The 23163-nt window shown below is 37.0% G+C and overlaps 1 protein-coding gene across 1 annotated transcript in view; it reads left to right on the top strand.

The window, feature by feature from the left end:
- The window catches only part of syt6a (synaptotagmin VIa), a 103066-nt gene that overhangs the window by 63519 nt on the left and 16384 nt on the right, over positions 1-23163 (top strand). Inside the window, exon 4 of the mRNA XM_063015044.1 lies at positions 5224-5229. Within this exon, the coding sequence (XP_062871114.1) occupies positions 5224-5229 (6 nt within the window). The remainder of the gene's footprint in view (positions 1-5223; positions 5230-23163) is intronic.

Consider the following 23163-nt stretch of genomic DNA (forward strand, 5'->3'; position numbering starts at 1 on the left):
TTCATGCACACATGCCGCACTTCAAATGATTTATTTTGCAGTTTAGTCAAGCCACGACAGTTATTATTTCAGAAGATGGAAACCAAAACAAAGTCTACATTTCATGCTTTTAAGGGCCCTGAATATGTCCTCATTTACACTGCCCTTATTACAGAGTAATTACAATATAGTAAACTATTAATAAAAAAGACCAGTGTGCCTGGGGTACACTCAGCAACTCTGACCAGGGTCAAGCTGCTACTTTACATGAATGAATGAATTAATAAATAAAAGTTATTTACATCATACATCAACAGTTTATGTACACTTGTATGTAATTGCAGTCTTTAATAATTTGTGCAGTTTTTTTTTTTTACTTAATGATTGAAACATATACTCCGTAGTACAACCCCCTCTGTAAGACGCTCTTTCCTGATACCTCAGTAGTGATTATGCTAAATTACAACTGATGACATTTCTGTGCTCATATAAATAGCATTAGTTTGACTACACTATTAAAAAGTGAATGGAACTATTACTAGGGCTGTAAAAAGCTGTCACCCTAAACTAAAGGAAATTGTATATGTAATTATTTAACTGTATATTTATGTAAAATTCAAAGAGTCTGCATGTAAGACATTACCCTGCTTTGTTTAATATACTGTAACTACATTTAAAGTCTTAATATTCAGTTACATAAGTTGGTCCTTAATATTTTTGAATAATCTCTTAATAGAAAGTGGCATATTCCATAAGCCTTTCTAAGAACAGTACAATAAAAACACACAGGGTAACCTGCTGTGTCATTAATGAAAGCTACTATTATGTATAATTTAATGTCAAGCTGAGTTTAACAAGAAGCAACCCAGAAAAAAATTTAATTGGGCAAAACCCAAGCTATTGTACTGCCACCAGAATACAAAGAATCTCATAATGTCTTGCCAGAGTAAAGCTAATATAATTTTCTGTTCTTTCTTATCTCCAGTTGTTGGTTATACTCTGTAAACTGTCTATTAAACCAAACTCTATGAAGGCAGCAGTGATAGATTAACCGGTACAACTTAAGAAAAGTAGAATGGTACTAGGAGTAAATCTATACCTGGTGATTTTACTGGCCGTTATCTCTCCATTAACCTGCAAATAGCTACTGTCACACATTCTTTTCATTTCAATTGGGTTTACACTCTGCTTAGATGCACTGTGAAAAATAAAGGTGCCAGCTACAGTCAGAAAGTGTTATTTTGAGCAATTCCATGAAAGAAACACTTCATCTCATAGAAATATTTTAATTCATGGTACCTTAAGGCACATCTATCATGCTTGATACCACAAAATAACCATTTTGGTTAAAAATTGACTCCTGAATTTAAAGCAGGTTCTTAAAGTACATTTTTAAAATGTTCTTTTTAAAACATCAGTTCAATAGTTTTTTTAACAGTGCCGTAGACCTGGTTGGGCATTCAAATGGATTGGCTGAGCTTGAGGGAAAGAGAAGGGAGGTTGACTGGGCTTCACTGCTGCTATACAATTGCAACCTCTTATAGTAGGGTATATGTGAAATTAGAAGCATTTCTATCTGTATGGGGTTTGGCTATCTGTGAGGCTGTCACTGACAGGTGAAAAGATCCAGCCAATGATGTTAGATCTCAGCCCTCATTGGCCGAAAAATTTTGGCATCAAGTGAGGCTGGAAAGACTAAGTCTGGTAATTACAATGGTGTCTATATAGTTTTTTCCATGTACATTATTACGATATAGTTATTTACCACTGAAAACGTTTGCATTAATAATCAGAAAACACCTATTTAAACTTTTGGCAGAAAACCAAATGAAACATTAATTGGACTTACAGTACAGTACAAAATTACATCTGATACCATTTTTGATGAAGATCCCCATAAAGAGGCAGAGGGTGCGTGGGCAGAAATCATATAACTGTTCATCTTCCTCGTTCATAAATTCATTCTCCCACACTCCCTGTCGCTTTTGAAGTCCAGCTAAGATGAGCTGCCAACTGGGCTTTCCTGGTCCTCCATGAGTCACCTGCTTCTCTGCTTAATGAGATAAGTATAAATAGCCATGGCATTATTGCTGGCATTTATGCGTTGGTAGGCTATTGGTGCAAATTTCATGACAGGTTCTTATTGAAGAAGCTGCATACGCAGTGATGTGAAGGAAGCATGTCTTACAGATCCAGCATTTCTCTCTTCAGCCTAATTGGCATTTTGGTTCCTTCAGACAGACAAAGAGGTGGTTATACAAGCTCATCAGTCTAACTATGGTGCCGATATTTAATTAGGAAGTCAGATTTCAACTGTGAAGTGGATTTAAAAAAATAAAACAGACAACAGCTTTACCTCAAGAGAATACCACAGACCATTTAGGTACATGGTTAACAATACAATAATTCATATGCTTTCATATACCACACATTAATAATGTTAGTACTTTGTTGCAAAGTAATTATTGGCAATTACAGCTTCCAGGCATTTGCTGTAGGAAATAATTTGTTTTTTCATCATTATGGTTCGAGGTAGATCCATTCCTCTTGGCAAATTGCCTTTAATTTCCCAAGAACACAATGAACTTCCCTCCGATGGACTTGAGATTGGACTTGTCTTAATAGACAGAAGATTGGCTTGGCAATGCAAGTACAGTCATCTTCTTTTTTTTAATAAATTTTTTAAAATATGTCCTAGAACGTCTTTTAATTCATTTTTTTTGATGATGTGCAATGGCCCAGTATTGTACAGCCCATATCTTGATGCTCGAATTTCTGTACTTGTACTGTTGGTATGGGGTTCCTGGAATCACATGTGTAACCTTTGTTTTTCTGACTTGATTAAGGTGTTTGCTATGGCTCTGTACTTGCATGATGTTTAGAAATTTAAATATTAAAATTTTAAGTGGATTCACATGAATATGAATATGTATACATGAAAAATATTACAGAAAAAACAGGATGGACTAAACCTGACATTATAACCTCAAAGGGAGATAGACAAACACAAAAGCCAGCAAAGATCTGCCAATGAGGCCGGGAATGTAAAGGGCCTTTGCGAGACACAGAGGTTGCTTGTTTAAGTAACCACAGCTGTCAGTCTTCTGTGCCTTATTGACAGGTGACAAGCTAAATGGGAGGTGTACCCTGCCATTACACTAGGATTGCTGAATACATGTCTCAGTTAGTCACAAAAATGCAGAAATTATTTAAATCAGGTAATCAATTGTTTTTTTTTATTAATGTATGTGCACCTTTAACTTAAAAAAATCTTCTTTAACAATGACTGGTAAATCCAGTGAAAAGCTGGCCTTGGAGCAGTCTGATCAGTGATTTCTTCGTATTAACATTAAAAGTACTTCATACTGAATTAACCCGACACCCAGACGTGATCCCCTGTGAATAAGTGTGAAGACCATTCCAATAAAGCAAAAGTGCCCTGTGCCTTATAAAGAATTACTGTAGCAGAACAATCTACGATGGACCCACTGGAACTTGTAAAATACATTTTAAACAACTTATTTTATGTTGCCTGGCTTATTGGCCATTTTGGCTGTTAATGACATGCTTAGAAGCTGTTTTTTTATTCCTTTGAACTGTTCTTATGAAATTGTGTGTGAGATTTAAAGCTAGCATTAGATCTATTTTGCAGGAAAATCAGTTTATTTGATTTTATTTGTGCTATCAGTGTCCATTTTTTATAAAATAATAAAAGATAAGTAAAAACTCATTTTTACACAAAAACACATTTTAACTTAACTATTGCTTGAAGAGTTTAGCGGCTGCAAAGGACTGCGAATAAACATTTTCTATAATTTGACGTTCCATTTTTATGTCAGATGCTGGTTTCAATCATACACATATCGCTAAGGACACATTTTAGCTTACTCTTCTGTGCAAGTCTGAATCTGAAACACTGCAAGGTGTTCAGTACTTCAAACATTTTTATGTATGAACAAACCCTTTGGTCAAACATCAATGCCTGACCTAACAATTTTTTAATTGAATTGGCACAAAAGACATGCTTCAAAATCTTTCATTTATACTGTATATAATTCATAATTTAAGGGTTGCCTTAGAAAAGGCATTGATGTTAAATGAGAAGTGGCTGACAATCAGTGCTCCAATTCATCCCAAACATGTTTAATGTCAGGGCTTTGTGCAGCTCACTAGTCTACATCAAAGTTGTTCTAAATACAACTTAAAATAATACCCCATGCAACCTATATATTATTTTTCTTGTCAACAGTATATGTGCTATAAGTTATGACACCTGCAGCTTCTTTAGGGTAACAGAATCATGATCACACATTTCACACATGCTGTTTACCAGGGAATTTCTTTTCTTTAACAATACGCAATACGATGTACTGACACACATAATTATTGTTTTATCCTGAAGTCACATGCTGTTTTATATCTTTTAACATCAGTAAAGGTTAATCAGGCCCTTACTTTTGTTCTAATGGCATTGGTTTATTGTTGGTATTTCTTGATCCAGAGCGATCTAAAGGCTGTCTAAGCAGGCTACTCCTCTTTTTGATGTCCCTGGGATGCCCAGGTCAGTGTAGTCTTTGATGACTGATAGGCAAGCAAAACCTCTGCACCCTACTTCTGTTGACTCACACAGAGCTGTTTACCCTTTTAACCATTGCCTCTTGTACTCATACACTAGCATCCTGTTTTGTGGCCCTTTGTAGTAACAGTTTGTCCACATTCTGAAAAACCTTTCATGTTATTTAGTAAGTGTCACATGGTTTGCATGCTGTGCATTAACAAGTGTATGCATGACTAGTCCCATTATAGAGAATCTATCAAGCTGCATTGGTTGAAGTAAATGTAGCAGGGATATTTATACTTTGTTTACACGTATAAAGTCGTACAATCATTTGCTTGCACTGTCAAAAGACATTGTGGGTACATTTTTACATGTTGGAGGAAATGTGTCAAATTTATTTGTATAGATACTTTTACAATAAACATCCCAGGTCCAAAAACCCTAATGAGCAAGCTCGGGGTGACTGTGTGGCATAAGGAATATATAAATGATTACAATTCTATCAAACAGGTACTAAATAGTTTTAAATGATTTATTGAACATTACCATTCAGTTCAGTTCAGTAATAAAGTCTGGTGAGTTTCTGAACATTATGTTCTTTCTTGGTGCAGTCAGTGTTGGCTTCCCATGACATCCAGTAGTCAAGCTGAAATGGCTTTAATGGCATGGTAGTCTCAATCCCACAGCCTCAGGTAGATGGGAAAGTGCCAGTTCATGGCCCCCATCTTGTCAATACATTTATAAAATAAGATAGAGCTAAAATGCTAGAGAGAAAAACGATGCATGTAGTTAACAAGTTTAACTGTTCAAAATATATCCTCTGTTGAATTTAATGTATGTGATGTTGTTCTGCATCACATTATTTATGTGTGAATGGGCTTATCCCAGGCACTACTTCACTCTTCCAATCAGTCTTGTCCAGCACAAGCCATTTTTCAGTATTTGTGCAGTTTATTTAGTTAGTAAGAAGATAATAAATCAGTGTCTCTTACAACCCTGTGTGTAGAAGAGCTAAGCAGAGTTTTACTGCTGTGCCCTGGAAAGGCTCCTTCTACACTTTCATATGGGAAATGACATAAGACATAAACAATCCACAGATCTAAGACAAAGAAAGCCCTCCAGTCCCTCTTTTAGCCAGCGGCATCCTCCGGTGACTGTCTTCAGAACATCTATCCTCACCCTGATGTGATCTTGTCACTGCATGACTTCCTAACATGGCTTGTACAGGACATAAAAAAGAGTCCTTTCCAGAACTCAGATAAAAGCAGACAAGCTGTCAAAGAACAGTGATACGGTCTATTTCTGCCAATATAAAACAGAAACAGGAATCTGGAACATGTGGATTTTACAGTTGAAGTCAAAAGTTTACATATACTTTTGAATGACATGTATTCTATTTTATATCTTAGGACTTTTTATATCTGTCCATTTTGTGTCTTTGATTAAAAAACTGTAGATTTTCTGAAAACTTGACAGGTCAAAGGCATACAAACCGCAATTGAATTTGGTGGTGTGTAAAGTTATATTGTGTTTAACCTTGTGTAATTCCTTGTTAGTAATTATGATTGACTATAGGTGGGGCGCCCTTTGTAACCATATAAATAGGTCTTAAAGCTGCTGCAACAAAGGTGATAGGTGCAATTTAAACTTTAACTGAAGTTTGTTGTTTGGTGGTCTCTAAGTCTATAGCACTGTAAAGTATCTTACTCATGTTCCAGCAGCTTTGAATTTATGGCTTGTCAGTATTTTTGGTGGTTTTTGGCTCACATTTTATTATTCTGAAAGGTTTGCACCAGGTGACAGTTTGGGAAGAGACCACTGTGTCATGCCCTTTTTAATGGGTGCTGTCTAAAAACATCATAAACCCAAAATTTTTCTGGACAGAGAAACAAATATTAAGTCACAGTAAAAAAAATGTTGCAGAAAACTCAAAACTGCCATCAAATACACTACATAGCCAAATATGTGCGGACACCTGACTATAAGCTTGTCAGACTATTCTGTTCTATTCTATTCCAAAACAGTTGGCATTTGCTGTATATGAAGCAGTGATTTTTGCTTCCACTATTCTGAGAAGGCTTTTTTTTTTATTGTCAATGGGAATTGGAGCCTATTCCGCCAAAGGAGCATCTCTGAGTTCAGGTGTTGCTCGCAATCAGTTTGAATTCATCTGAAAGGTGTTCAGTGAATTTAAGGTCAGGTCTCTGCACAGGCTACTGGAGTTTCTCTATACTAACTTTTTGGTTTGTGTATAGCTTGACTGTATACAGTCTTGACAGGTCTTGCTCTCAATGGTCTTGCTCTCAATCAGTTTGAATTCATCTTAAAACCTGTTCAATGAAGTTAAGGTCAGGTCTCTGCACAGGCTACTGGAGTTTCTTTACACCAGATTTAGAGCCATGCTTGAACCAAAAAATGGCTTTACCTAAATTGTTGCCTCAGTGTTGGAAGTATATATGTTATTTGACATTACTGATATTATACATGAGTGTGGTTAAAACTCATGAGGTCAACAATTAGGAGAGGTGTCCTCATATTTTGGCCATATAGTGTATAGATGACTGTACTTGCACAATTTGCTACTCTCACGTCAACATAATGCAGGCTACTTTCCCCAATTAATATAACAAATAAGCCAAATGAACCAATACAGCAGTCATATTAATCAGCTGAAGACATAGAGCTCTTTTCTATCATTTATCCATTTAGCTGGTGTTAGGAGCTTTAATTAAGTCACTCAATTAGAATATAGTCAGTAGCTTAATTAAAAAATTCTAATATTAGTAATATATTCCAATTACACTGAACAACTTTTCAATTAGTTTATTATTAAACGACACTAGTTATTTCAGACTGACTTTGATTCTGATGCCCTATACATAATCAGCATGACCTTTCTGAGAACACAATATTGTGAAAACCAGACAAAATGTTCAGCATGCTTATGAATGCTGAATAAAAACTACTACATGGCCAAAAGTATTTGGACACCTGAAGGTCATATTTATACAGCTTGGTTCAGTGGATGGACTGTTAAAGTAAATCGCAGCTAGGGGTGCATGGCTGTTCTCCAAAACTCACACTTCAAAAATTGTGGTCAACAATATAGAAATAAATAAAAAAATAGAAATATTTGGCCTCCACAACCACCATGACTCTGATCTGAATAAAGAACATACTAAAATGATTTAATGAATGAATGAATGTATGAATAATTAAATGAATAAAAACATTAATGTGTGTTTGCTGAACGTGAAATTCAAAACCATTGCCATTAATATGGAGTTGGTTCACCTCGTTGCTATGACTACCTCTAACCTTCGGTGAGGACTTTCTACAGAGTTTTGAAATATGACTCTCAGGTTCTGCATCCAGTCAGCCACAAGAACATTACTGAGGTCTGGCAAATAGGGCATGATTGCATTCGGTGGTTTAAACTATCCCAGTTGGCCTGAGATTAGGCCAGCATTTTGCGGCCAAATGCTTTTAAAACTATTTTTTTATGGATTTCACTTTAAGTCTTAGGGCACTGCCAAGCTCAAACAGGAAACGGCTCTCCCCATAGTCTTGGCACATTGAAAATTTTTTGTATGCTGCCATCATAGGCTGTAGAATTAGGATTTACTTGTTACTTTTTTAGGTGCACTTGTTATCCATCCTCCATCAAACTTTACAGTTGACCTAATGCTACAAGATTCAATATATAATCTTACTTTTTGAAATACACCAGTTGCAATGGCAGCAAAACTGCCATAAGGCATTATACTATGACCACAATGCATGACAGTAGGTACAGCGTTGTTGGGTTTGAATGCCTCACATTTTCTTATGTCTGATCAGTGTGGGCATTTTTTTCATTAGACCACAAAATTATACAATAGGTTTGTATTTTCAAATCAGCAAACGAACTTTTCTTAAGCTTTAAGGTGGCAATTTTAAAGCCAGGCCCATGGTGATGTAAAGCTAGCTTGACTGTAGACACTTGTGTTCCATTAGCATTGAATTGGCAGACTTTTTATAATGGTTCTTGGATTACACATCTATGAACAACAAAGTTTAGATTTTCCTCCTGGCCTTGGCAAAGAGACCACTGTTCTGTGTACATGTGTTCTGTGTTCCTATGGACAATTATTCATACAAATGATAAATGATTTGTGGATGTAAAGTTGCTTACAGATGGCTCCAGATGTCATTTCTTGTGGCTAAGCCAAAGAAGAGTGGCAGAAATCATTGAAATCCCGAATCTGCCATGACATGTAGTGCATGTAAACCTCGGTTTTGCAAAACTAACAAGATTTAACACATCTTGCAACAGATCCTGGATTGTATGGGCAAATGCTCACTGTCTGTGTGACAAATGGAGAACATTTGGGGCACTGGACTGCAATCAATAAACTAAAGTCCCATTTGGAAACACTGCTGTGCTATATTTCATTCGATAATCCCTTACTTTTGGTTTATGTGTTGGATTGCGAAGAGCAATAACCTGCCCAGACAAAGCGTTGTGACAGGGAAATGAGGTTGAATTATCTGCCAGGATTTAATGACCTGCTAAGACTGAACTGTGATATTTCCACATGACATGAAAATTGACGAAGCAGCTCTAGGAAACTTTTAGCTCACCCAAGTAATCATCATGTTGCTCTTATTGGACATGAGATACATGACCTAAACACAAATTGGAAAGAATAAATAAGCAAAAAATAACAAAATGTCATATTGCAGTATAACATATTTTTCCCCACAGTCTTTCAATACATGTCAATACAAATTCTTTTAATACATGTTTTTCCCCAAAGTCCTTAAAAAAACTTAATATCAGCCAGTGGGTATAACACTGCAGCTCTAATTAGCTGGTGTTTCTCTTACATCATATTTGTGCACCCCAGTGGGCATACTTGGGCATCAGATGGTTCATTAACACTTAGCTATCGCCCTGTTTATTTGCCAGCTTTTTAATATAACATGACTCTGGGCTAGATGTCATTTAGTATCATTTCATATAGAATTTAGAACATTACATTTCTTTTAGATATGCATACACTGAAAAAGGGAAACCTTATAGCTTTGCCTAAAACTTTAGCAAATGTTGATCAATCTTTAAAATTCTTTCACTGTTGCAGCACTAGATCACGATAAGTAATTCAGACTGATGATTAGTTGAGTCCAGTTTCCTTAGAAATATGATGCTTTGAACAATGGGTCCGAGGTTTGTCCTCTTAGCTGAGCACTAGTTGTTGAACTTTTTTATATTCTCACAGATCTTGTGCAGCATTTTTTTTATTCTCTTGTTCCAGTTTGTCTCTGGAAATTCCACAAGTAATCTTATACAGTTTATAGCTTTTAAGCAAACCTTTCGTGTTACAATATTGTCATCTGCTGCTGCTGAGCAAAAACACAAATGATTGTCATGGCAACCAATATTTCAAATAAGTAAAATGCCCTTGTTATTGGGCCCAACAATGAAAGAATTTTGAAAGTTGATCAAAAGTTATGGGAAAATGTACAGATGTATTTTTTTTCACAGGGTAGTTTTAAAATGTCTGTTTCAAATACCATAGGTGTGATATCAATACCAATCTAATATTTTGCAGATAATTGCCAATAGCTCCTAACTATAATTTTATTAGCTTTTTAAATACATATAGAATGATAACAAAATTAAAAATTGTTGTGTAGAAATAATTAAACATAATGACATATTATAACAGGGAGCTCGGGTACCCTCTTTGGAATTATAAACATTACAATTACTTTGTCTTTATTCGCAGTGTACATATGCTCTTATATTTAAGGACTGTTTAAATGGCTATTTTTAGTTTACTTTAAGTGCACACTGGTTAACCTAAATTGTTCTAGGTAAGCATGCTGAAGGGGCTTCAACATTCTGGGATTTCACATCCAAATGAAAGCAGCAGCGTGAAATTACATCTAAAAATGGTCCATGTGTGGCATGTTGACTTTAAGGCTATTCTGTTTTGTGTTCTGTAGAGACCTGTGTGGAATATCTCCCAATTCCTCTGTATTGCCTCAGGTTTTCTGTGGAATAATGCAGGTTAGTAGCTGCAATAAAAACTGACACCAAGGCTTCATCCTATATCCTTTACTTGTCCACTTTCTTAATTCCACTATATTTTTACCTATATATATTTGTTCTTTCCTTTAAGGCTGTAGATTTGAAAGAATCCAGAGTTTAATGCATGATTAATGCATAATAATGTAAGGATTTTGATTTCGTGTTTCAAGCAGCCTAGAGAAGATTATCCCAATGCCTTTACAAGATTAATTAAAACTCATTTGTTCTCCTTGATTTAACTGAACCATGTTTCTGTGCAGATTCCATTCTACCAGCTGTGCTATAGTGCTCTTGTGTGGGCAATGTTCAGTCATGTTCATGTGTGATAGTTAAATGACAAACACTATTTCATAGTTCCCTATTTTATTCTGATCATTTTTCTTTAATATACTCTTGTATAGCTTGGCGAGACAACGCACCTGTATTTTGCACTGGATGCTGTCTGTCAAGCTTTGCTTTATTCACTAATACTTTGGCAGTCCTGGATAAATTCTAGCAGTCATGGACCACCAGAAAAAGACAACTAAGCAATTAAAGGGCCACAGACCTGTCAATAATTTTGGACACAGGAATCTAAAGCAATCATTAGTGTTTAGTTGTCGTCGTCACACACATTAGCTGGTTAGTTTACCGTGCGCTGACCTTGTAGGTGTTCACTGCTACACCATGCAAGCGGGTGGCCAGGGCTCATGCTGTATCTAATAGCCCGTTTCTATGGAAACCAGGTTCCCTTTGAAGCCACTTGAAGCGAAAAGCCCCTTGAGCATCAGTTCGCTCTTTTCCAAACAAACTTTAATTGAATTGGTGGGCTTTTGGATATGGCTCCTGTACTTGTGGTCCAGGCAGAACCTGGGTGACCCTTGTGACCCAGGAGAAAAGGAGAGGGATTTGACTGCCTCAGGTGACAAAGCATTTATATTAATTTCGCTTGAGATCCTGGTTTAGGTGTGTGTACGGCTTTTCAGCATTACTGGCAGATGGTGGTGAAGGAAAAGCCATTCATAATGTGAAAACAATTTACTAGGAGTCAATCAATTGGTGTCAATCACTAAGACAGTAATGTTCCTGTAATTTTATTTATGGGAATTTAATCAGTGAAGGCAGTGAGAGCTAAATGGGGTTAGCAATTTGAGTTTAAGGGTAGAACTGTGCAATACTGTGTAATATCCATTCATTCAGTTAATATAAGTATATATTTTTTCTTGTTCAGATGCTAACTGATGTCACAATATTCCCAGACAGTGTTTAAAGCTAGGTCCCCAGCACATATTACACCCTTTAAAAACACTTCACAATAAGCAGACGAAATGATAAGAGGTGAGCATTTCATGATTGGGTAGAAATAAAGGATGCTCCAAAGGCTCAGTTTTTGAAAGCTAAATAGAGTCGTGGGTGTGTTGCCTGCAGTCCAAATCTGTCTCCTATTATTAGCCAGCTGAGATCACCGATTGCTGTAAAGTGTAAGTCTTATGAAATACACTTTAAAGCATTCCCTGTGCCTACTTAAATGTTACCTGATACACCTGAAGAAAAGCTTTATAAGCGTAACTGGGACTCAGCTCTTGTTTGTTAGTCCTTTGTCTGTCTGTCAGTCTGACAAGCCTAACTTGACTACCTGCCTTACTTATCCTGCTGGCCTTTGTTCAGGGTTCTGTACGATATTTTTGCTGTCTAACTAGAAAGCATTATGTATAACCAGCAGGGAGTGCCAAATATAGTATAATGCACCTGCCATGCCATTACGGCCATGTGCGTTTCTACCTGCATGTCTTTTTGAGGCCAAGATGCTTGTTGCTGCCCAGCTCTTGTTTGGCACTGACTCTTTTGCTGGCATTCTTTAGATCTTGGCGGTGCGGCTAAATAACCTTTTGTATTTTGCTGTGAAAAGGATACTGTCAGGGATGCTAGTTGCATTCAGTAGGGTCATTGCGGCATTCCAGGTGGTTGTCACGTGAGGTCCATTGTGGACACATATGGTATCAGGTGTTTTAGTGGCAGACTGCCTTTTTTCTTGTTTAGCCACTTCTGGTTTTACTGATTACTCTGTGTTGCCTTTGTTCTTTTTTGAGAGCTTGTTTGCTACATGATGGTGGATCATGTGGCTGACATTAGTGGCACAACATTCTCATTCTTTTTTTTCTGTGTCCATCCATTTCTCAATTTTTGTGTATGTGTCTTGTGTTTTGCTGGGGGCTGATCAATGATGCTTCTGTGGGGTGAACGCATGGCCACCTTTGTTTTCTGATGTCCCTGGATAGAACAGATAGGCACCACACTCCATGTGTTTATCTATCTGTTCTATCTCTGCTGTGGACTATGGAATTTAATTTGCTCCTCTTTGGTTATTTTTTACTCTCGTTATTTTTATTTTAGCCTCTTATTACCTCTTATTATTGTAATGATTATTTTTTACTTTAGCCACAGTATTGTACTACCTTGGTTAAGCATCCTGCAACTTGGTTAATCTCTTATAACCTTGCAGGGGCAACCTGCCCTGTTATAATTAAGAATGTATTAATTTTTTCCTTGGAGATCTTTGTATTAAATACTAAGACAATTAGTTAGTGCAGCCAAAGCTCATCAGTGTTTATAACCAAATTACCCTTTATCTTCACACTCCAACATCAGGGACAAAACTCAGAGCTCCCTTAAGCACATCGATCAGTTTACTGTTGATCCCTAAGAAGTAATGAGAAAAATCACTGCTGATTGATTGTGATCATGAAGCATCTGAGGGTAAGAGGCTCATTAAGATGAGAGTCTCATTAATTGAGAGCTAAAAGTCGAATTGGGACCATCAGGCCCATTGGGCCCTGCACTCATGTAACACTGTGGTTCATTATCTCTGTCTCCCTGAACTCAAGCCTAAACCAGGCTTCACTGTCAGCCACTGCACAGAAGATGGATCTCACACTTCAGTGGATATGTTTAAGCAGGTCATGCAGAAAGTCTTGTCTGTTTTACTTATTTTAAGTCATGATGAGAATCCTTGGTGGAAAGTTACAGAGCACTGCACATGTCCACAACTCCATTGGCTCAAATATCAGTTTTCCCCCACATGTACAAGCAGGTCTTACTAGTATTTATTCACTTTTTGTTATTAAACATTCGTCTAGTGCTTAAACACTTCTATGCCGAGGTTAGTATAGAAAATTAAATAGGAATAGGAATATTTTTAGAAGTTTGTAAGAATCCGCAGACGAAAGTTTAGAAATTTTAAAATACATCTATGTATAGTATTGAATATCAGCATATTATATCTTTAAATACTATATACTTCATATACACAATTTCATTTTAAAGCTAAATGAGCAGACAACAGAAAAAGGTTAGAAATGTAAAAAGTTTAGTAAATTGTAAATGCATAAAATGTACGTAATGTTATGTATAACATTACCAGAACAGCTACACAATTTTATATGGATTATCCAGATCATGTGGGTGCCATGCCCCTAAACCTTGGGATGTGGAAGGGAGAAGTGTATTTACTTCAAATTCACACACATGTATCTCTGTTCAGTAGGCTGTTATCAATATTTCAATGTATTTTTAATTGGTCCCATGGATTGGGCTTTTTGGCTTATGGTTATAAAGTGAAATCCATATTACAAAACACAGTAGTATCAGCTTTAACCTTTATAAGTTAACGACCTGTGTTAGTGATAAATGGGATGTGAGCTTTAAACCCCATAATTGCCAGTGCACCACTGCTAGATTGCTTTCTAGCTCACTTGTAATGTCATTTGGATAAAATCAATAATTGTAAAAGGTAGATTAAACTAAATCACCTAGACATAGAAATCTGCACCGCTCTTATTGTGTGTCTGTGTTCTCAACAATGAGTTTGTGTACATGCACACTAACAATCTAATAACCATTGCCCATAATCGTCTTTCTTGCATTATCTGATTATTCTGTGCATGTAAACAGACCCTTTTTTGCCTTAGGGTCTGTCAACTGACCCAATCATTAAAAGGGGAAAAGGACAAGAACACTCTTTGGGGGTTTTTTCTGGAGCTCTACTGTGTGTCGGTTTCTTTTTAGGTTAGATCCACCAACTGTTTACTTGTATAAAGTAAGAATTTTTTCTTCATAAGTTCTGAATCTAAATAAAATAATACATAAATTCTCACATTGACAGAATTTTTTATATATATTTTGTTTATGCATTTTCACCACTTTTTAACGCGTCCAATTGCGTCATGCTTCCTCTCCACCAATGCCGATCCCCGCTTTGATTGAGGAGAACAAAGCTAATCCATGCCCCCTCCGACACATGGGCAGCAGCAGTATGCATTTTGTCACCTACACTTTGACGAGTGCAATGCGGATCAGCACCGTGTACAGAGAGACACAACCTGACAGCACTCTTTTCTTTTTTACCGCTGTGCCACCTGAGCGGCATATTGACAGAATTTTTAACCTTTACAGACAGTAGTATCCTGTTATCTTGTCTTCTATATATCAAACTATATATCTATATATCAAACAACTACAGTTTCATATATTATAAAATGTATTTAATATTTCCTGTAATAGTAAGGAAAAAGCTTAACTTCATATACAAAAAATACATCTGCTTTTAATATTGAATAATGTAGCCAGTGGCGGCTGGTCAATACAGGGCGCTGGGGCGCCGCCCACTTAAAATTATTAAGATGTTAAAACAAGCAAATTATATACTGCAAAATAGTTATGAAATTAATTAGTCTGTTTGTCTAGTTAACTGTTTGTCTAATTGTCATGATAGCATTTTAAAAATAAATAAATATTTGTATTTAATTGTTTACATCGTGCACACGTCCCATGCGCGGGGCGCCGGTCTAATGAGTGTCTATAATGCACGTGCATAAACTTTTGGCAAGCACGTGGTCTGAGGCTGCTCTTTAATTGGTTGTTTTAAATTTTCCACAGGGCGCAGTATACACCCACTCTTATTAGAAGTGTGTCACTATTGCCTTATTTTTTTTAAACGCCGTGTGATTGGACAATCCCCGAGTCGACTCATTAACTGATTCATTCAGCTGCGGCTCGTCAGCTCGGTTCACGTTAAACAGTTAGTTGCAGATTGGAGCAGCATTTCTTCCAAAATGAGAGATAATTCAGTCTTGTCTTTACAAAAAAACGCTTTCACAAAGCGTTCACTTGAAGAAAAAAAGGAAAAAAGGGCAAAATTCATGTTCAAATGGTGCTACTTTTAAAGGCTTGTTTTTTATTGTTTTGTTTTTAATTTGTTGTTTTGTTTGCGCCCCCCTCAAATTTTTTAGCACCAGCCGCCACTGGATGTAGCCATTGGTTAAACATCCCTGTTTCAATAATTTGCATTATAAAGTTCATGAAACAACAGTAATCATTCCAGGACAGGTGCAGTCACCTGAAAATAGTCTCAGAAAGACCTAAAAGCTACAGGAACAACAAATACACAAAGATCAATAAGTAATAAACTGCAACACGATTATCTCTGTTCCTGCACCTCATGCAAAACACTGATTTGCAAAGTGAAAATCTGCACACAATCATTTAAACCCATCAGAGAATTATATTATAAAACTCTGTTAGAATTCTCTGGCAGCAGTTCATTCATTCATTGCCTGTTTTACCACTACTCTATCCTAGTCAGGGTCGATTAATAAAGGCTTTTCACAATCGAAGATTCATTAATCCCTAAAGTGTTCTAGGCAGTTAAAGTCAGGGTTATGTACAGTGCACTGCAGTTTGTCCAAATCAAACTCATCAAAGCTTGTCTTTATGGACATCACTTTATAGACAGGTGAACACTCATGATGGAACAAATTTTAAATTCAATTACATTAGATTAAATTAAAGGTTAAATTAGATTTCTGTAATATTGTCTATGTACGTCTACACAAAAGACATTTTTATGATCCATCCTTACCAAGGGTGTCAATAATTCTCAAGACAACTGTATGTCTAGATTAATAAGTTCTGTTCCATTCTTTGTTTTGGTTCCCAAGCTACTGATACAAATGTTATAAAATATAATTAATAAATCCAGTATCAGTTTGTTGCAATAAGGCAGAAAATGAGAAACCAGTGATTTTAATTAAGACAGGGATGATTCCTTGCCTTCACCGAATATATTAAAACAAGGACTTACAAAGTCATTGATGCAAAGCCACACTCCCTCTCACCCCTGCTGTGCAGCCATTGTGCCATCTCCAGTCAGTGAACGAAAAGACGTGAATTGAATAGTTTTACAGTTCTTACTTTGTGTGGACATGTCCTATATGAAGACTTTGTTTTCAACACTGTCACTGACCTCACAAATGCTTTTTTGCAAATGACTGGATAAGCAAAAATCTTCACAATTATACGATAAATCTTGTGAAATACCTCCCTCAGAAAAGTGGCGTCTGTATAGCTACAAAGGGGTGGGATGATGGTGGCAGTTGGCAACTTCATATTAGTGTGCCAGCCATATAGTGTATTTCTGTATAGAAATAGTGCATATGCCTTAAATTTACCTTTGATTTACACACATAATGTCTTTTTTATACATTTAAATATGGACAAAGGTGCGATAATATGCATGAATGAAGACATGCTTAAAATTGATAGTAAAAAAAGTGCATACACCAACAAAATAAAAAAAACCCAGTTGTTGTAAAGCTGTTCATACATCTGTGCTGTTCATACATCAAGCTGTTCGTCGTCTGTGTTAAACATGTCAGTATGTTTCAGTACATCATTCTATTCATGTTGCCTTGCTGTTGCACATTATGGAACCAATTTTTCTGAAAAGGTGTTTAAGGTGTTTTATATGATTAGCTTCCATAATTCAAGCGATTTTTAATGAATTTGTCTCAGATTATTTGGACAAATGAAATGGATGAGCAGGGGCTTCTTTTTTGCATGGCATCTTTAAAGCCCATAAAGATGTCAAGCTCAAGTCAACTAGCAATTAGCCGAACCTGTATTATAAGATGACAGGATGACAGGGGGCATTTCCAAATAAAATAATGATGTATAATTATGGATAATGGTGTTTTAATAGTATAAAACGTGTAGAAATATTCCCAGTGTATTTAAGTAGTTTTTATGGCATCAAAATAATGAAAAATATAGGAATTAATTTTGTATTAAAAAACAGATTACTTTGATATTTTAAACGTACATAACCAGGGTAATCAGGTGTTTAAATAAATAGATTATATAAAATATTATCACTGATTAAAATTAAAGCAAAGGTGAGGTTAGGTAGCGTAAATAGTATAAATCTAAAAATAACTTTTATTAGATTTTGAGTGGCATCTTCCTTTCACTTCATAAACCACCAACTTAAATAAACAATCACTGAAGATGTTGCCTGCTGGGGTGGTGAAAAGGCCCCAGCTGTGCTGACAGCAAGGCTGAATCAACAGTGGACAATGACAGGTGCAGACTCTGTATTGCAATTTTAGATGACAAGGGGAAGTCAAGAAGTGGGTGATGGTTCAAATCCACTTTAAAAATGAACCCATGGTTCTGGAAGTCACTTTTTTTAAACAGACTTAGGACTCAAGTTCTGAACCTTAAATAATAAATGTGCCATGAGAGTCTCAGAAATGGAGCCTTCACGAAAAGAAAATATAAATTCCACCTAACAAAACCTGATATACAACAGCTAGATTAAACATCCCCATCCAGCAGCATGAGTATTCACATGGGTTCCTAATTTTCTTCTATAACAACCAACCATCCTTCTGAAGAGGCTTTTCACTAACTTTTGGACTTATAAGTCCTGGAATTTATTTCCTTCTTTACAAGAATGTCGGAATGGTTGGGCAACGATTTTGTGTGTTTAGACCTGGTTTCTAGTTGAGGTCAGTGCTTTGTGCAGGCTAGTCCATTTCTTTAAAACCACACTTGTCAAGGCAAAAATTTTGTCCTTTTCAAACTGTTTTTACAACAATGAAAGCCAACAGCTCTCTAGTAAGTCAATCTATGATATAGCAATAAAATGTTCCTATACTGGAACCAGGTGGCTCAAGCACAATCTCTAAAAAACAGTCCTACACCAGTATCCCTCCTCCACCATACTTTATAATTAGAGCTATGTATTTGGACAGGTAGATAACAGAGAATTCTTTGCATCTTGTGAACCATGGTTTGTCCATCAGCCTGCAAGTAAAGCATGTATTTCCATTGCTCAAAAGTCCATTGGCAGTGTTCTTTATACAACTTCAGCCATTTGAAACTAAGTGTGTTGAGACTAGTCTTATATGTAGCTGCCAGACATCAGAAACCAAATCTATAAAGTTTGAGATTAACATATATTTGTATTGACAAAATATGCCAATAGTTGGGCAGTGTTAGCCCAATGGTTAAGGTACTGGACTAGTAATCAGAATGCTGCCAGTTCAAGCTCCATCACCGCCAAGCTGCCACTGAGCACAGTCTCTAAGACCGTAATTGCTCAAACTGTATCAGTCATAATAGTAAGTCGCTTTGGATAAATCATCTGCTAAATGCTGCAAATGCAAATCATCGTGAGGCAAATCAGAACTGTCATTACTGTTGTAACTGAGTGCAGGTGACTGTCATTATTAGAATTGTATCTCTTACAGCTTTTCTAAACAATAACAGCACCTGCAGTTGACAGGCAGGTCTAGCAGGGTGGAAATTCCATGAACTTACATTTTGATAGGTGGCATATTGTGACAGTTTATATTTAACGTCATTGAGCTTTACAGTAAAACCCATTTTACTGCCACTGTTTGTCTGTAGAGATCGGGTGGCTGTATAATTAATACTATGCATATGTTGGCAAACACTGTCACTGAAATAGCTGATCCACTGATTAAACAAATTATTTGCTTCATTACAGAATACAGAAAAATTACAAGGGAAATGTGAAGTCATATTTAAACAGCACCTGATCTAAAGGTCCCGTATGAATTACCCTGAATTACCCTTTATTATTTGTTTTTCATAACAAAAAATCTCACTTATTAAAATTTCATCTCTGTCGCTGCTCAGCAACAGCTTTTGTGAAAATAAATGAGCTTTGGAGACTAGAATGAGTCTGCAACCTCAAAAAAAAATTCTTAAATTAGATTTGGCTGCAGACAGCCAGCGCACCTTAAGAGTTGTGTTTTATTTGCAAAGCTCCAGGACTTCTGTGTGCACATTATTGCAGATGAATCACACTAATCAAGCAGGCAGTGGGCAATAAAGGACCTTTGATACAATAAAAAGAAACAAAGTCAATTTTTCTTACACTGCTCACACATCTCAAGTAGAAAAAAGAACCTGTATTAGATTATTTTAACAAAAAGCTGACATGAAAGCTCCCAGTGGTAGCCGAATGACAGCAGTTAATGTATTCAAACCAGAGTTGAAAAGGTTTTAAGCTTGTGAATCAATATTTACAAATCTCCTGAAATAAGCAGTTGCATTTGATCATTTGTAAATACACTAGATGGTCAAAGTATGTCGACACCGCTTCTAATTGTCAAGTCTCAGTAACACCCTCTGCTAACAAATAAATAAAATTCATTTTGTACAATAAAAAATGCTTTCAACTTTGTGGCAACAGTTTGAAAAATGCCCTCTTCTGTTACAGCATGCCTGTGCCCCTGTGCACAAAGTGAGGTCCATTAAGACATGATTTGCCAAATTTGGTGTGGAGGAACACCAGGAGCTTGCAGAGGGTCCTGACCTTTCGAATGAATAACAATGTTGAATTCTTGTCCAACATCAGTGCATGTCCTTACAAATTCATGTTTAACCAAATGAGCAAAGTTCCCCACAGACACATGGACACACTCCAAAATCTTCTGAAAAGACTTAGTAAAGGCTGTTTTAGCCACTGGGGAAGATTTTTAAATATATGCAAATATCCATGGTTATATCCATCCTACCATAAGTTTTTGGTTATGTCCCAAATTCAACATCCCTCACAACATCAGGAAGATTCGGCCATTTCTCTCCATGGAAGCCACTCAGATTCTGGTCCAGTCACTTGTAATCTCACGGCTGGACTACTGCAACTCCCTCCTGGCAGGTGCTCCTATGTCCACTATTAAACCCCTGCAACTCATCCAAAATGCAGCTGCTCGCCTAGTTTTTAACCAACCTAAACACTGGCACATCACCCCACTGCTGCATTCTCTTCACTGGCTTCCTGTAGCCGCCCGCATTCAGTTTAAAACTCTGATGCTCACCTACAAGCCAAAAATGGACCAGCCCCAAGCTACCTTCAAGGTCTAATCAAACCCCGCTCTGTACCACGCAACCTCCAAGCCACTAGTCTCGCTCGACTTGATCCTCCACCCAGGACTTGAGGAAGACAAGCATCAAGGCTTTTCTCTGAACTTGCACCCAAGTGGTGGAATGAACTTCCCCTGTCTGTCCGAACATCTGAGTCTCTCAACGTCTTCAAAAGACAATTAAAAACCTTCATCACCTCTTTACTAAGCTCTTAAGCTGACGTACTTACTTACTAACACTCTTATTCATTCCCTGCAAAAAAAACCAACTTTGGTTCTAACATGGTTTCAGCAGATTTGTGTTCTTAAACTCTACTTATACTAGGGTAAGGTAATGTTTACTATGGAAGTTTTTCTGTAAGTCGCTCTGGATAAGAGCGTCTGCTAAATGCCGTAAATGTAAGTTTAGTAGTGCACTTGTCCTAAGGTGGTGTGCACCTTGCAACATATGTCCCAATCATACTTTTTTAAAATAAAAACTAAGCTGTTTGTATAGCCAGGTGAAGTTAATTACAATGCTGTAAAACACATGAACAGCTGCCATCTCACACTGGAGAAATATAAAATCAAGGATTGGTTTCTGTGTCGCCATTGTTTACCAGCCGGGCTCCCAAAAACCTGAACAACAAAACACCAGCAAGCGAGCCAAAAGAAAAAGACAGGCAGGTAGTCAGCCTGCCAGTGAGCCAGACAAGCAGACCAGCAAACAAAGAACACGTCCCAGAGCACCACAAACACACTTATCAAGCGTTTCCCTCTTTTAAGGCTGCCACGCCAGCAATGCTGCTTGTGCTGGACTGCTAGATGTCTTGGGAATCTGCAGTACATTTCTAGAACACGCCATCAGACTTTCTTCTCGCACAGACTGAACTGAAAGATAATTAATTTGATTCTTAATGCTTTTACTTGTTATGTTTTGTTATAAATAATTTTATTTTTGCTAGTTTGTCTAGTTTATTTAACCCTAATTCTATTCCTAATCCTATTCAAATTCTACCCAAGTAGGATGGGTCCCTATTGAGTCTGGCTCTTTTCAAAGTTTAGGGAGGTTACCCTACTGCCCTCAGTTTGCTCATCATTGTTTTTTTGGTCCTGGAATCTGGAAGTTGCTTTGAGACAATGTCTATTCTAAACAGCTCTATACAAATACATTTGACTTGACTTGAACTGCAACAAGTAAAGCTTACTGAGACACAGACAAAGTGCACTTCTTTTAAACATTTTATTACCTGGATAGAGTTGCAGAGAAGAACCTTGATGCTTGTCTTCCTTGAGTCCTGAGAGGTGGGTCAAATGGCTTATGGCTTAAAAAATACTAGGTACAGGTGAGGGTTTAATAAAAGCGTTTTGGGTAGGTGGGTACTGGGCCATATTTAGCTTTGAAGCCTTGAAGGAAGTGTAGCTGAGGGGTGATGTGGAATAAATGAAGCAGATCAAAAACTGGTATGCAGCTGCATTTTGAATCAGTTGCAGGGGTCTGACTGTGGCCGTGCAGGTCGTGAGGGAGTTGCAGTTGCCCAGTCTTGAGATTGGAAAAGACTAGAAAGGTCTCGAGTGGCATTCATGCATGAAGATTGGATTGGATGGTGAGGTTGAATTCTTCTATTGTTGTAGATGGCAAAACAGGCTAAAACTGTGAAGCTCTTAAAATAGTTCACACATACATAAATGGAAATAAACACAATTTTACTGTCACTTACAAAACATACATACAGCAACATTTTACATTTACATTTGTGGCATTTAGTAGATGCTTTTATCCATAGCCACACATAGTTTTCCCATATTGTAGTTGTGTAGTTGTGAGTTTAATGCAAATTCACTTTTTTCTTAGAAATGTATGCACTATTTTTTGTGCATTTTGTTTGTTTACAGGTGCTCAAATATAAGAGCACATTTCAGCAGCTCAAATCCCACTCAACCCTGTTTATACAGCATGAAGCATCTTCACTTGTCCTCTACACCTCTTACATTCTTCAATGTTTCATGGTGCTAGTCAGCATTCTCAGAGTTCTTCCAGCTCACATCATTTCCTTCCGTTTACTATCTGGAATATTCTTTCTAGTGGGGGCAAAATGAGTTTTTGTTGCCTCCCACAACCACTCTTGTACATTTTACAGATGGCAGCACTGCAGAATTTTCCACTGGCATTGTTCCTTCGAGAGCAGATTATAGGCCGTATACAGTGCATGCCGAATAAATGATTAATGACATTGCAGTGTGTTTGTGTGGGAGTCTTGTCATCATCATACGTTTACTGTAGCTTTTGTTCTGCCTACTGAGGATTACTCATTTCATTTGCTTCCTGTCGGTTTAAGCAAGACCAGACCTAGCTAAAT

Source organism: Trichomycterus rosablanca, chromosome 19 (genome assembly GCF_030014385.1).
Source record: "Trichomycterus rosablanca isolate fTriRos1 chromosome 19, fTriRos1.hap1, whole genome shotgun sequence".
Taxonomy (NCBI): Eukaryota; Metazoa; Chordata; class Actinopteri; order Siluriformes; family Trichomycteridae; genus Trichomycterus; species Trichomycterus rosablanca.